At 33.0% G+C, this 16,555-nt stretch overlaps 1 protein-coding gene across 12 annotated transcripts in view; it reads left to right on the top strand.

Moving 5' to 3' along the window:
- The window catches only part of DPP10 (dipeptidyl peptidase like 10), a 1,402,014-nt gene that overhangs the window by 1,362,641 nt on the left and 22,818 nt on the right, over positions 1 to 16,555 (top strand). For all 12 annotated transcript variants that reach the window (XM_025405135.1, XM_025405131.1, XM_025405141.1 and 9 more), the window contains 2 exons: positions 7,734 to 7,928; positions 8,610 to 8,664. In XM_025405135.1, the coding sequence (XP_025260920.1) occupies positions 7,734 to 7,928; positions 8,610 to 8,664 (250 nt within the window). The remainder of the gene's footprint in view (positions 1 to 7,733; positions 7,929 to 8,609; positions 8,665 to 16,555) is intronic.

Genomic DNA, 16,555 nt, shown 5'->3' with positions numbered 1-16,555 from the left:
TTTGAGTTTTAGAGCTGGCTCATTAATATCCATGCTGTTCAGTGTTTCCACTTGTATAACAATAAACCTTTCATTTTTTTGGATTTGTACTATAGTACAAATAACTTCATTTAAACAATTGGACTCTGCTTTTTCTTCATTACTCTCATGATGGTCATTATGCAGCTTTTGCATCAGGCTAAGGAGACAATCTCTGGCTTTCATTCAAGATAAAGAGCAAGATAGTATCAAATTCCATTCAAGACACGGAAGAGTGCCTTTGGCCAATAATAGTTGATCATGACATGAGGAAAACTATTTCATTAAAAATAGAAGAGAGAAAAAAGGGAGAAGTAGGAGGAAGGCAAGGGAAGAGATCCAGAAAAAGGATTTCATTTTATTAATGCGAAACACACAAACATGGAGATCAAGAAAAAAAAAAAATTAAAACATCAAATATATGTTTTAAAAACATCCTTTAAAAACACAAAAAATTCTGATTGAGGAAAAACATCAAATTTCAGGTTTATCTGAAGTCACAGACAACAATGTTAATGACACTAAAATGTACTGAACAGACCCACATATGAAAAAGTGAAAATACTTAAGAATTTTTTATTTAAAATCAAACTACAACTGAGTTCAGAGGCCCTCTGGATTTTAGCAATTTAAAAGCAATCAGTGTTACTAATCTAATTATGATGAAGGTCATAAGATACCTTCAACATATGGCTAATAAAATTGCAAAAGTGACAGACACTCGTTCAAGAGATACATGCTGAACATCATATACATGTGTGAAAGCCACAATTTTTCTTTTCCATTTGTATGACTATATAACTATAATTCAAGTCAGCAAAGATTTGGTTATGTGACATAAAAACTATCAGAATAATGAAGAGATTTTAAAATTATGTGTATTTGTGCAAATAGACTAGAGGTCAGGAACACTTTGATGATATAAAACCACCTTCCCTGAGAAACTATGTTCTTGAATAAGAGCACAGGAATTATTATTATTATTATTATTATTTTTTAACAGTCTTGCTCGTTTTATTTCCTTTATGTACATACCAGAAGTGGAATTACTGAATTCAGGGTTTGAGTTCTCCAAGTCCTTGACAAATACTTTCCTTTAAGTGTTTTTTTTTTGTTGTTTTTTGTTTTTTGTTTTTTTAATTTAAATTTATTTATTTATGATTATTATTATTATACTTTAAGTTCTAGGGTACATGTGCATAACGTGCAGGTTTGTTACATATGTATACTTGTGCCATGTTGGTGTGCTGCACCCATCAACTCGTCAGCATCCATCAACTCGTCATTTACATCAGGTATAACTCCCAATGCAATCCCTCCCCCCTCCCCCCTCCCAATGATAGGCCCCGGTGTGTGATGTTCCCCTTCCCGAGTCCAAGTGATCTCATTGTTCAGTTCCCACCTATGAGTGAGAACATGCGGTGTTTGGTTTTCTGTTCTTGTGATAGTTTGCTAAGAATGATGGTTTCCAGCTGCATCCATGTCCCTACAAAGGACACAAACTCATCCTTTTTTATGGCTGCATAGTATTCCATGGTGTATATGTGCCACATTTTCTTAATCCAGTCTGTCACTGATGGACATTTGGGTTGATTCCAAGTCTTTGCTATTGTGAATAGTGCCGCAATAAACATACGTGTGCATGTGTCTTTATAGCAGCATGATTTATAATCCTTTGGGTATATACCCAGTAATGGGATGGCTGGGTCATATGGTACATCTAGTTCTAGATCCTTGAGGAATCGCCATACTGTTTTCCATAATGGTTGAACTAGTTTACAATCCCACCAACAGTGTAAAAGTGTTCCTATTTCTCCACATCCTCTCCAGCACCTGTTGTTTCCTGACTTTTTAAAAGTCAGGAATTATTGATGCAGAGTTGCATCGATATAGACAGATTTGGGTGGCTCAGCTTCTAAAAGAGGAATGGAAGGTGAAAGATCGAGTCCCAAAGTGTTATCCAGAACTAGGTTAATAATATTGAACACCTACACCAAAGACCAGGCACTTTACAAAGCTACATATAGAATCTCATTTAATCCCTGCCATAACTCTACTGGCTAGATGCTATTATCACCCTGTATACCAAATTAAAAGCAAACTTAGGCATAGGAGTCTAAAGCCACTGGATTTGGGCTCAACTCAGTTTGATTTGATCCCCATATCACCTGTACCTTTTCACAGTGACATGCTTACTTCCTTATAAGGTCTAGGTCATTAATGCAGGTAATTTTTCTAAAGGTTTGACAATGGGCAAAAGTCTGAGAATGAAAACAGATGAGTACAAGTGATTTGGAGATAAATACAATTTGAAAATTTAATTTATGAACAGAATTTTCTATACATTATCAGGTGAAGATGGGGTCTTGGTAGCGATATGAACAACCTTGATCATATCAAATGCTTTCCTGGTTATGACTCATAAAAAAAAATTCAACCAAAAGTTACACTGTAAATAAACCAGGGTGAGGTATTCGAAGATTATATTAACAATTTCCCTAATGGAAGAAGATGGGAATGTGGACAAGAAACAGTTCTCTGGTAGGAAAAAAAATAATGTAATTCCTTACATGATGAAGTAAATACAGTGTATGAGAAAATTCATTCAGCCATTCTTCATGTAGGAAAATCCATCTATGAGAAGAAATTTAAAAATAATGAAGAGATAAATAGAAGTAATTGGCCCAAGAGGCCCTTAGCCAATATGTGGATCTATGTGTACCTACTGCTTGAAAGAGGGCAAGCTTCATTATACTTTAGATATGCTGCAACTAAATCATCACGGATTATAAGTCTCTATAAAGTAAATTTTTAATTAAACCAAGGCAAATATTGTTTAAAGCTACTATCCTATGTTAATCTAATATTCTACCTGAAATGAATTGTCATGAAGAATAAAATTGAAGCATTGATAATTGATTATGCTTCAGAATATAAGGTAATATTGTTCTTTGCATATTGTTTCCTTTTCCTTACCTTGATTTTTATTCTGTTCTTTACCCCTCCTTTCACATTCTTTTTAAATTCATAATGCCTACAATAAAATTGCAACCCTTGGTTCTCAAGGATTCTAGCTCTCAAACAGGTACTCTTGCCAATGAGTGAGCTTGTTGTAGGCCTAGAAAGAGCGATGAACTGAGATGACTAGAAAGCACTTATCTCTATGTCCCTTCTTTCCACTGTCCCATTCGACATGGATAAGCAGCTGACAAATTTTGCCATGCTTTTGACTGGTCATGGGAAGTCCTCTCATTGAATAATATTCTTCCTTCTTTTTATTATAACCAAAGCTTTACTGAAAAGGATAAGTGCTTTTAAAAATGTGCTGCCCTGATAATTTGTGATCTTAACTATTTACCACCAAATATTACTTAACAAGGAAAATAATAAATAGAAATAAAAAGAGCAATTAATTGCTCAAGGTACCTCAGCACATTGGTAATGAAATCAAGGACTAAAACCTTAGTCTTCCAAATATAAATTCAATCCTCTTTTTAGAATTTAATTGAAACACCTTGTGAACCTGATCAAACATGTAGTTTGAACAAATCTCTACACTTTAATCCAGTTTTGGTATATTATTTTGTTATGTCATGAAGAGGTGGCTTGCTCTGTCTTTTTAAAAATCTATTGAGTATTGTTTGTTTTATTCCCTTTTTTCTATATTTTATTATATTGTGAACTCATCCAAACAGACACATTCAGTGTTGAAGGTATTGAAATAGATGAGGATTCTGCCCTCAAAGACCTTAACTTCTAAGAAAAGTTTGCAGTCTTAATTTGATTCTGCTGCTTGTGTTAAGAAATAGACAAGTTTCATATTGCTATGACCTTTTCACTGCTTAAAACAGATGGAATTGTTCTTTTCACCACAAATTTCAACAAAGTTGTATGTCCCTACTCTCAACCTTGAAACACCCTTCCTACTATGAATCTCCAAAGATTTCTGAGACAGATAAAAAAGCAAAATTGTGTAGAAGGAAAATGAGGGAGACACTCAGAAAGAAACAAAAATAACTAAATCAATTGGAGCTCAGCAATCTTGCACAGCCAATACACACATGAGTCATGGTACCCATTTATTATAAGATAGATGATTTGTCTGTAGTACATTCTCTGTGGTCATCCCTAGCACCAAATGTTTTGCTATTCCTCCTTTACTGAATAAGTATTCTTTGCTTAGCTTTATTTGTAAGTCTAGTATTTTCTGCTCAACACTTTGTAAACAAGTAATGCCCCTCATTTTCCTGCACATGCCTGGTTTGTTCCTTATAATGTCAATGATTAGCATGATAATCCATGTTCTTTTAAATGTATGTTGAAATAGATACGCCTATACTGTGCACCAAAGAAAAAGAAACAACACCCAATTAGATCACCGAAATGGGTTCAAAATCTTTGGTTCATAATGAATTGATACCACTTCGTGGTCTAACATTTAAACCTTGGAAAGATTAGGTTAAAGTTTAAAATGGCAATTTAGAGAAGAGAGCAAAAGAGCGCAATTGTAGTTTTCTTCCATGGGTGTTGCAATAATGAGTAAAGGATTGAAGGGTTTGTTTTAAAAAATTTGTAGCCGCTTACTAATTGTGAGTCTGTAAACTATACCTTATTTTAAACTGTATCTTTTAATAATTTATTTGCCTACCATAAAATGTCTGACTTAGTTACATTTTAACTAAACATAACTTAGTTGTGAATTTCTAAAATCGCTGTGAACAAGGCAATGTGTCATATATAAATTGGAAAGTTGTATCTTTTAAATAAACAAAACATTTTACATTGCTTTAGTGCTGCTGCCAGAGTTTAAAGGTGAACAATCCTGCCTTAAAAGTTAGTGACACTCTGCTGATCTCCAAGGGTCTGTTGATTGTATTTTTTTAGTATCCTTGTAAGGCTTTAAATTTCATTGGTCGAAATAGAAAATGGGAGTACCTCTGGCATAATAGCTCATATTACACAGCAATTACGCTTTATCCATAGATATTGTGCATTTAATTATTGTACACCTAGCCAGAATTCTTTACGTAGTTCTCCATTTTTAACTGTAACTCTAAAGAAATATGCTCAACATAAGCAAAATTAACTTCAGATAAAATAGTAAAAAACAGTTTTTATTGTCCTATGAATCTAATCATGGTTTTGTTCATTATACTTCATAAAGTATTTTCAAATACCTTATGCCATTAATGCTTACAGAATGTCTTTGAGGGAAACAGGATAGTATTTTCCATTATTATAGACACAGACTGAGTCCCAGTGTTTCAGGTATTTTTGCCTATGTTCATAGTGAAGTTGGGATTCAACCTTGGTATTTTTACTCAGCTTAGTATTCAAAGGTGAAGTTAATCTTTGGTACCTGTTCTTTGTAAGTCAAAATATTTGCAATAAATCCACAAGCTTCAAAATACAGTGTCTTTATGTAAGCTCAAGACTTTTTAAGACCTTTCAATTTTAAACTTCATCTGAGTGTTTTTCCCTAAAAAGGTCTACTTCAACAAGCATTGGCCGTGTCCTACGCATACTAGAAATTGCGCTAGGCATAATGATTCCTGCTAGTTCTCAAATGTTACACAAGCTCTATCAGGATCAACTGGACAACTGGAAAAAAAAAAACAAAAACAAAAAACAAAAAAACACCAGCAATTCCAGGCTTGCTTCTGAATAAAGACATTAGACTTCTAGGTTAGAGCGTGGGGACATGGGTAGTAACAAATTTCAAATTATCTGATCCAGAGCCAAGGTTGCATAAACTAAATACATTTTAAAAGAAAATATAAGAGAAAAGAAAAAAATATCTAGGTTGCAAACACTATGGAAAGACAAGGCATATTTCTATTTAATCACTGAAGATCACCATTAAATGAGTGATTTAGAAAAGAATGGAGGAGAGTTGTGATTCATTAATTTCTATGGCACAGTTTATTTATGGTGTTTCTTTATAATACATCTCATAATCCATATAACAGAAAACTTACTCCCAAAAGGTTTATTAAATTTTGGAAATATAGAGTGCATGACATAATGGATCTTAATGCTTAGACCACAGAAGGCATTTATATTAGTTTGCTAGGACCACCATAACTAAATATCAAATATCACTGACTGGGTATCTTAAACAATGGAAATTAATTTTCTCACAGCTCTGAAGGCTAGAAATCAAAGATCAGTGTGCCAGCAGGATTGGTTACTTCTGAGGGCTATCCTTGAGTTGCAGACAACCACCCTCTTTGCACCTCTTCATGTGGTAGTCCCACTGTGCCTGTGCACCTCTGGGGCCTCTTGTGTGTCTAAATTTCCTCTTCTTTAATGGGCACCAGTCAGATTGGATTGGGGCCCACCCTTATGGTTCCATTTTAACTTAGTTACCTTTTTAAAGGATGTATCTCCAAATATAGTCACAATCTAAGTGACTGGGAGTTAGGAATTCAACATATAAATTTTGGGGAACACAATTCAGCCCCAAGAGCCTTTAATAATTTTCAGTTGCTCTGTGTTTTGTCTGATTCTCTCCTTACTTCTTTATGTAACTTACTGGTCCCAAACAACCCCTGTATCTGCTTGGTTTCATTTGTTGATGAGAGGTTTATTTGCTGTAGTGAAGCTAATAACCTAAAAACTTGTTATTGGATATGGTTTGCGTATTGGGGCTTCTAGATAAACATTTACATGTTTATAAATTTACATGTAAATGGTAAACATTTACATGCTCTTAAAAGAGGAAGGCAGGAGAGTTTGGTGTTTTTACCTTGAAGAGTGAGTAGGGTGGGAATTTCTCACAGGTTACCCAACTAACAATGGAGATCCTTTTAGAGTTGGATGTTTGAATGCTCTTCATATCTACACACGCACAACTGCCTGTTGGAACTATACCTAGGTATGAACTTTGACACTCTCTGTGATTGTATCAGAGTTTGATTTTTTTTTTTTTTACTTTTACTGTATTCTGGAAAATAAACTAATAAAAATTTTTAAGCTGACATTTTAAAACTGTACCTTCTTTTCCTCTGGAAAGAACATTCATGCTTTATTATTTGTGTGTCTTTTTTTCCTTCTGGCTTTCAAATTTTTCAAACATATATGTCTATGCTTCTTGCTGTCAACTTTAGTGATGAAAAAAGAATTTTTCTCGCTGCTTGTTTAAATTTTCCTCAGTGAGAATTCCACCACAAAAACAAACAAACAAAACAATTCAGGAAATACTAATGTAGTTTTCTTTTTAGTTTAACATTATTTATGGTTGTATATTTTCTGTTAAATTATTATCAATTATTTCATAATTGGTTCTGCTATCAGGCCCTTCAGCCCTTGGAAGCCATTTGCAAGACATTTCTAAAATACTCTGGAAGAAATCCAATAAAGACAGACCTGTCTACCAACTTGACAGTCATTTCTTTAGAAATGCCTTTGGGAAAGTACCATCCATTTTTCTTCATTTTTCCCCATTGAGAAATGAGCTAAACTAATTTCTACTACAGTGTTAAGTCATACTTTCATTTTATTCAGGGAACTTTTCAATTACAATTTTACAGAGGAAAATACAATTTTACAAAGGAAAATTGTATTTTTACCTTCAGGTTTATCATCAAGAATTAACAGAAATTTTAATAGCCAGCACAGTTCTTTCCCATTACTTAACTAGTGAATATGAAAGCTAAAATTTCTACCAGATTTTCAGTTGCTCTTGTTTTGGTCCAATATGTTGGTATTTGCAGGGATGAAGAACCAGGAGGCCAGTTGGTTACAGATAAGTTCCATATTGACTGGGATTCCGTACTCATTGACATGGATAACGTCATTGTAGCAAGATTTGATGGCAGAGGAAGTGGATTCCAGGGTCTGAAAATTTTGCAGGAGATTCATCGAAGATTAGGTTCAGTAGAAGTAAAGGACCAAATAACAGCTGTGAAGTAAGTGGGTGCACAGTTTTCTTCTGTTTTCTATAATAACAGAGTCTAAGTATATACATATAATATTACTAACCCTGACTCAAGGCTTCTATTTTGGTGACTAAGCAATGTTGTAAGGTAATCATAAAACCTATTTCATTTTTTTCAAGTACCTGTCACCCTTAGTGGTATAATAAAATAATTCTCATATTTCCCCTCTGAAATTAAAATTTACTTTGGATTTATGAAAGTAGGATACATTTTAATTATACCACTATATTATTTGTTTACAGTAATCCACAATGTCTGTTATATCCTCAGTTAATCACAATTCTTGAAGTTTCACAGATACCATTACCACACCGGCATGAATGTGTGACCTAAGAAAGTTAGTGGGTTCTTTATAATAGCACACGGAAACCAGATATGATATGGTTCAGATGTAGACTTTGATTCAGTAGGAATGGAATGGGGCCTAGGCTTCTGCATTTATAACAAGCTTTCAGGTGATACCAAACTACTAGACCATCACTTTGAGTAGCAAGATTTGGGAGTATATGACCCTTATACATGAATAGAGCTACAGTTAGTGAAACATTTCTAGTCATTAGCTATTGTTTTGGATGTATGCATGCCAAGTATACATTTGTATACACATTTAACTTACAAAGATACAACTATTGTTTTTCTTTTTCATTGCAGATTTTTGCTGAAACTGCCTTATATTGACTCCAAAAGATTAAGCATTTTTGGAAAGGTAAATAGTAGAAATGCTGAATCTACCTTTCTAAGTATATCTGTGTATCTATCTATCCTATTACACATTCACAGGAGGCCAGTTGGTTACAGATAAGTTCCATATTGACTGGGATTCCATACTTACTAACATGGAAAACCTCACTGTAGCAAGATTTGATGGCAGAGGAAGTGGATTCCAGAGTCTGAATGTGATATATATGAAATACATAATATAATGAAGCATGTATATGTACACATATATGTATTGTTTGTATGTATGTATGTAATTACATGCTTCATTATATTATTATGAATTATATTATTATTATCATTATTTGGAATGATCACTTTCTTAGATGTTTTCCTTTAAAAAAAAAACACGAAAAACAAATCTTTCATATATGTATTGTTTGCATGTATACATATGTAATTACATGTATGCATTGTTTGTATGTATACATATGTAATTGCATGCTTCATTATATGATGATTCCTCCGTATTATCCTTTAAAAATGTAATAGCATAATTAATATTATATACAGTCAGTCATTTATTAATTCAATAACTATTTATTGGGCAGTTAGTTGGCACCTGGTGTTAGAAGTAGAACAACAACAGGACAAAAGGGGGCTTTGTTTTCATGAAGCTTGTGTTCCAGAGAGGGGAAACAGTAAAGAGGTAAATGAAAAACGCAGTTTCATATGGTAATAAGCCTCATAAGGAAAATAAAGAAAAACTGATACATAAAAGGTAACTGTAGAAAAGGCCAATGTCATTAGATTGAGTGGTCAATTTAGGCCTCTCTGATGAGGTTATATTTAAACCTATGCCTAAATAACAAATGGAAGCTGGTCAAATAAATCTCTTGAAGTAGAATATTCTCCATAGGAAAAAAAAAAACAAACTAGCAAGTATCGCAATCTTAGGAAAACAGACACAGGCTGAGAAATGAGAAATGACCAATGTGCATAATTACATCATCTGTGCTCTCTGCACAATATTTACTTATTGCAGTAACTGTTGTGTCAGGTTCAACATTATTTTGACAGTGGGAAAATAGACCTCATGTAGATATTTATTGAGCTCGTTTTTTATTTTTGTTTTTTGTTTTGTTTTTTTTTTGAGATGGAGTCTCGCTCTGTTGCCAGGCTGGAGTGCAGTGGCGCAAACAGGGCTCACTGCAACCTCCGCCTCCCGGGTTCAAGTGATTCTCCCACCTCAGCCAACTGAGTAGCTGGGACTACAAGCACGCGCCACCATGCCCAGCTAATTTTTTTATTCTTAGTAGAGACAGGGTTTCACCATGTTGGCCAGATGGTCTCGATTTCTTGACCTCATGATCTGCCCACCTAGGCCTCCCAAAGTGCTGGGATTGCAGGTGTGAGCCACTGTGCCCAGCCTATTGAGTTTAACAGATCAGTGGACAATGTATTGTAAAGGTAAAATGATGAAAGGGAAAGGAAGACCTTGAACTATTTTAGTTTAGAAATAAAGCAAATTCTTGGTGTTCATGTATTTAAACGTATGATATTTTCTACTATTCATAAGTAACCTAGAGATCCATGACATAAAATAACTGGTAACTTTAATTGGGGCTTAAATTTTGGTGGTACACACTGACAGATGGGTGCAAAAATCCACTTAACAAATGAGTAAAATACAAATCAGTGCAAATCACGACCATCCCCTCTCCACTTCAGACATCTGCAGTGTATCATGCCTTTGCAGTATTCTACGCTTGTTGTCAGCAATATTCAACAGATAAGTAAAAATATTTTGTGAGCATTGCTCCTCCAGCATAACACAAACAAGTAAATAACTGAAAGTGCATCCCTAGTAGTAAAGATTTGTTTTTCGTGTTTTTTTTTTTTTAAAGGAAAACATCTAAGAAAGTGATCATTCCAAAGAAATGGAAACCCTAGACATATTAAAAAGTAAAACGAAATCCTGTCTCAGACTGCAGCGCTGTTAAGCCTTAGGGACACTGTGCAAGGTGAAGATAGCCAGTCACAGAAGGACAAATACTGTAAAATTCTACTTATTAAATGATATATCTAGAGTGGTTGAGTTCATGAAAACAAAGAGTGAAATGGTGGTTGCTAGGGTTTGAGGGGAGAGGAAAAAGGGAAGTTGTTGTTTAATGGATATATGATGGATATATAATAATGGCAAGAATGTAAACTAGTAAAGTAAAAAAACAAAGATAAATAGAGAACAACCAAGCCAGAAAATACAATTCACTGAAAAAAAAAAAAAAAAAAAAAAAAGAGAGGGATGGAAGGGAGACAAAAAGGGAGAGCAAGAGCAATAAAGGAAGAATTTGAGTGCAAAGGACAGCAAGGTGCTCTCATTTAGTGATTAGCCATTTTATGAGCTCATCAATTTCTTATTAGAGTTCTTGGAATTTTTGTCGAGTTTCATACTTGCAAGATGAAAAAGTCCTGGAAATCTGTTTCACAGAAACAAATATATACCTGACACTACAAAACTATGTGTTTAAAAGTGGTTAATAGAGTAAATTTTATGTTATATGTTTTTAACACAAACAAAAAAGTACATGCAGTAGGAAACATTTTACTCCTTAACAGTCCTGATATATGTAATAATTTACAAATGGTTTAGGGCTTTTGTATTTCAATGCTGTACTTACTGTACACCTAAATAAGCATAAAGGACCAAATATGCTTTTACAAACATGCATGGAAATTTAGAGAAGATTCAAAGGGTTGTAAAATGCCTCATGGAAAACGGCAACATGAGCTGGATTGTGATCAGCAGGTAGAGAGGAAGGAAAAGTCTCATGCAAATGCACAGTGTCAGTAAGGGGAGTATGTGTGGAGAACATGAAATGAAGTAGTTGACTTTTATTAGAAGAATAATAGGCAATAAGAATGAGAGGAAGACTGGGCAGAGATGATAGAGGATCTTCCACAGCCACTGAGAAATTAGAAGCTGAGCCTAGAAACCGTGGAATAATAACACTCTAGACTTCACATTTATAAGTTCAAAATCTTTTTCCCCAAATCGTCTTTCTATACTTGATGTGCCTCAGAACAAATGACTCTGGAAAACTAAAACAGTGACATAGGATACAAACAAGAAAAAATATGAATGACTTCATCTTAAATAGAAAAAAAAATTCAGGTCAATCAACAAATATGCATATCGGTGACTGAGTTATAAATTAAAAGTTGACTTTCTCAGCATATAAAAAAACACTGTTTATCTTAAGATTCAGTAGACCTGGTGATTATTTTTCTTGAAATATACTGATTTCAGATTCAAATTAGGTTATGCTAAACTCATAAAATGGGTTGGAAAACAATGTTCTTGCTATACTGATTGCGTGGAAAAATTTGTTTAAAATTGGAACTAGACTATAAAGACATTTGGACCCATTGCTTTCTTTGTGGGATTAAAAAAATTATGTAGTTTTTAAATTTATGTAACCAATAAAAGACTCTTAAGATTTTGTTTCATTTCTTCTGGAATCACTTTTAGTACTATGAAAAAAGTATTTTTTCACTTATATAACTTTTCAAGAATATACACAAACAGTAATACATAATATCCTCTTATTATATGTTTAATAATTTCACTTGTGGCAGTAATATCGTATTTTGATTTCTATTATGACTTACTAGTGCCTTCTTGGTTTTGCGAGGGCACAGTCTTGCTCTCATTTGCACTCACATTTTTCCTTTATTGTTCTTGCTCTCCCTTTTTGTCTCCCCTCCATCCCTCTCTTTTTTTTCAGTGAACTGTACTTTCTGGCTTGGTTGTTCTCTGTCTTTGTTTTTTACTTTACTAGTTTACATTCTTGTCATCATTATTTTTCATCTACTTTTTACAACCATTTTATTCATCAATGATTAAGTTGAATGTCCAGCTTATTAATTTTTCTTTCTTCCTTTCAAATATAAACATTTAAATTAAAAATCCCTTCGAGATGCTGTCTTGGGTATTTTTCACTAGTACAGATATAGAGTACTTTTATTAACATTTAGTGAAAATATCTCTAAGAATATTTTCTAAGAGAAAATATCTCTAAGGATAAGGATAAGTCTATGTCTTCTGAACTGTTCTTATTTTTATTTCAAATTGAATGAAATAATTTTTTGGTACTTTTCTATAACTTACTGACTGTAATTGAACTGTAGCCAAAAAATTGATCAGGATAACAAAAATACTTTGAAATATCAATTGATTTATGAGTTATGAAGGGAATAATTTTTTATCTTTATCAATCGTTTAATTTTGTGTAATTAATTTTTTTGTTTTGCTCGATCCTGATTAGCCATTTTATGAGCCTATCAGTTTCTTATTGGAGTTCTGGAATTTTTGTTTAGTGAATTGATTTTTTTTTCTTTAATTTTTTTTTTATTTCAACAGAGTTTTGGGGACTAGGTGATGTTTAGTTACATGAGTAAGTTATTTAGTGGTGGTTTCTGAGATTTAGGTGCACCCATCAGCCAAGCAGTGTATATTGTATCCAATGCGTAGTCTTTCATCCCTTACTCACCTCCCACACTTTCCCCCAAGTCCCCAAAGTCCATTGAATCATTCTTATGCTTTTGCATCCTCATAGCTTAGCTTTCACTTATGAGTGAGAATATACTATGTTTAATTTTCCATTCCTGACTTACTTCACTTAGAATAATGGTCTCCAATTCCATCCAGGTTGATGTGAATGCCATTGTTTCGTTCCTTTTTATGGCTGAACAGTATTCCATGGGGTGTGTGTGTGTGTGTGTGTGTGTGTGTGTGTCACAATTTGTTTATCCACTTGTTGATTGATGGGCATGTGGGCTGGTTCCAAATTTTTTGCAATTATGAATTTTACCGCTATAAACATGTATATGCAATTATCTTTTTCATATAATGACTTCTTTTCCTCTGGGTAGATACCCAATAGTGGGATTGCTAGATCAAATGGTAGTTCTACTTTTAGTTCTTTAAGAAATCGCCACACTGTTTTCCATAGTGGTTGTACCAGTTTACATTTTTAAAACTTCCATGTGTGCCTAAAAGTGTTAGTGTTACATGTATGTCCATTTAATCAAACATATCCATTTTTATGTTCAAATAATAAACCTGTTATTTTCACTATGTCCTCAGAAAGGTGCATTAAAATATCCCTTTATAATGTAAGCTCATAAATTTCTCCTTATTAATTTTTCTAAGTGTATACTAAGGCTATTATTATTCAAGTCCTGCAACTACAGAATCATTATATCTTCTGGATAAACATAATATTTTGTTTTTATTGGCCAAGTTTATCTCTTAATTTTTTGCATTAAAGATGATTTTTATATTAAAATTACTATGACAGCCTTTTTTAATTGATACATGCTTATTATCAGCCTTTCCATCTTATTATTTTCAGTCCTTGTCCTAATGATTTAGGTATGCCCTTTAAAAAAAAAAGAGAGAGAGAAAAATATGTTTTTATCTTTTTGCCAATTTCTATGTTTTGGTCAAAGATTATATTCGTTTAAATTTCTTCTAATTACTGACAAATTTAAATGTTACTGTTTCCATTATATGTGCCCATTATCTGTCGTATTATTTTTCTTCTGTCTTCCATTTATTTGAATTGATTATTTTTTCTCTTTCATTCTTTTTTCTAAATATAATTTTGTTTGTTCAATTATATTTCTGAGTATTGTCTTATATGACTTATAAAATAATTTGTTTACCCATTCACCTATGAATAAATATTTGTGTTGTTTTTAGTTTTGTATTTAATTATTATAAACATTTGTATGCTTGTTTTGTGTAAACATGTATTTTCATATTTCTTTGTAAACACATAAGAGTAGAATTGTTAAGTCACATAGTAATTCCATGTTTATCTGTATAAGGAATTTCCATACTTTTTTGACAGTACTAATACTTTGTATTTTATTTTATAGGAACCATATAGAAGAGTTTCATTTGTTCTACATTTATGCCAACACTTAATATCATCAGTCTCTTTAAATCATTCACGATTGATGAAAAGAGGGATTTATTTTATTTTCATTTGTAGTTTACTGATAACTAATAATACTGGACACCTTTTCTTGTGTTTATTGCTTCATATAGGTATATTTTAACATAACTGATTTGTTGACCATTTAGACTGTGCAACTTTCACTTTCATATTAAAATTTACTAAATCACAGAAAGCATGTCACAACTGCAAACCTATTCCTTCCTTCCCCTTTTCATCATTTTTAATTGAGATATAATTGACATACCATAAAATTCATCCTTACATCGTATCTTAACATCAGATAGTAGTATCTTAAAATCAAATAGTGGTAGTTCTTCCGTCTTCTTTTTCAAAGTTCTTTTGGCTCATCTAGATGTATTACATTTCTTTATAAATTTTAGAATCACTTTGTATCATTTCTAAAGAGAAATATGCCATAGGGATTTCTTATGTGAATTGTATTGAATAAATCACCTGGCTTAGAGATAACTGACATGTAAACAATACTGAAGCTTTCATATTTTTAAAAGATAATTTTCTTTGGTGTTCTGTTTTTTTCTAATATGTGCACAGTTATAGATATATTTTCATTGACCATGTTTAGGTTGTATTGGATTTTCTGAATCTATATTTTGGTGCTTTGTCAATTTTAGAAAATTATTAATTTTCTATTAGAATATTGTCATAACTTCTCATCCTCCTTAAACTCTTATTAAAAATGTGTTAAAATCTCACTTTAACATGGTTATTTTATAAACTTTTCTTGGTGCCTTTTGGTATTTAATTCTGTGTCATACTTGCTTCTATAGTCCAATAATTCTCTCTTCATGTGTGACTAATGGTTTTCTATATTCATTGCTTAAATTAAAAAAAAAATTGTAACTAGAAGTTTCACTGAGCTTTCTATCAAAATGTTTAGCTATATTTTAACTCTCGCTTTGCTGATGTGTATTTTGTAAGATATATTTAACATCATTATCTGATATTTTACATCTTATTAGACAATTATCTCTTATTTTTGAGCATCAGTTTCTCTTGCCTCTTTTTTCTGCTGGCTCTCAGTCATGGTGATATTTTTCCTTATGTACTATTTATTTACTCATAGATGAGCTTATCTTCCTTGGAATTTTATCTATGGGAATTCTTTGATGCTTTTGTTTCTTTTGTATTTATGTATTATGTTTTATATTTAATTGTGTATGCTGAATGGGGACCACAAACCCAAGTGTAGACTTACGGCTCAAATTTTTAGTCAAGATTAATTATTTATTATTAGCTCAGTACAAGCTCATAACAGGAATAAAAAACAAAACATTTCACCCATCTGTTTTTACGCAGCATGTTTATTTTTTATCACATTTAGACCATGCTTTTGGGATCTAGATTTATTTAGGGCCTCCTTTAGACCCATTGTGGATTTTGTTTACCCCATCCACCAATGAAGCCATTAGAACAAATCGTCAAAGTCTTTAGCGTGTGAATAAAACATTGGTTTTATACTTTCTTTACTTTTCAAGTTTCCAGCTTTCAGTTTATATTTGGCTTTTGTGGATTTATGAGCTTGATTTTTAGTGTTTGGGGTTGTGCCTTTTTTTAAAGCCACCAATTTATATTTGTGTTTTATTTGTTTGGTTGGTTGGTTGGTTTTACTTTGGTAATCTTTAGTTGAGGGACCAAGTGGAGTATCTCTTTCACCTAATGCTGGAAAAGAAAGTGCCATAAATATGTTGTTCTCATCAATGAGGCTAAAACAAGTCTACCTTGTAAGATTCTAGGCTAAGTTAAATCTCAATGTAAAAAGTGATGTGGGCCGGGCGCGGTGGCTCAAGCCTGTAATCCCAGCACTTTGGGAGGCCGAGACGGGCGGATCACGAGGTCAGGAGATCGAGACCATCCTGGCTAACACGGTGAAACCCCGTCTCTACTAAAAAA

The sequence above is a fragment of the Theropithecus gelada genome, chromosome 12 (assembly GCF_003255815.1).
Source record: "Theropithecus gelada isolate Dixy chromosome 12, Tgel_1.0, whole genome shotgun sequence".
In the NCBI taxonomy this organism is placed as follows: domain Eukaryota; kingdom Metazoa; phylum Chordata; class Mammalia; order Primates; family Cercopithecidae; genus Theropithecus; species Theropithecus gelada.
This window is presented reverse-complemented; position numbering and strand designations above follow the sequence as displayed.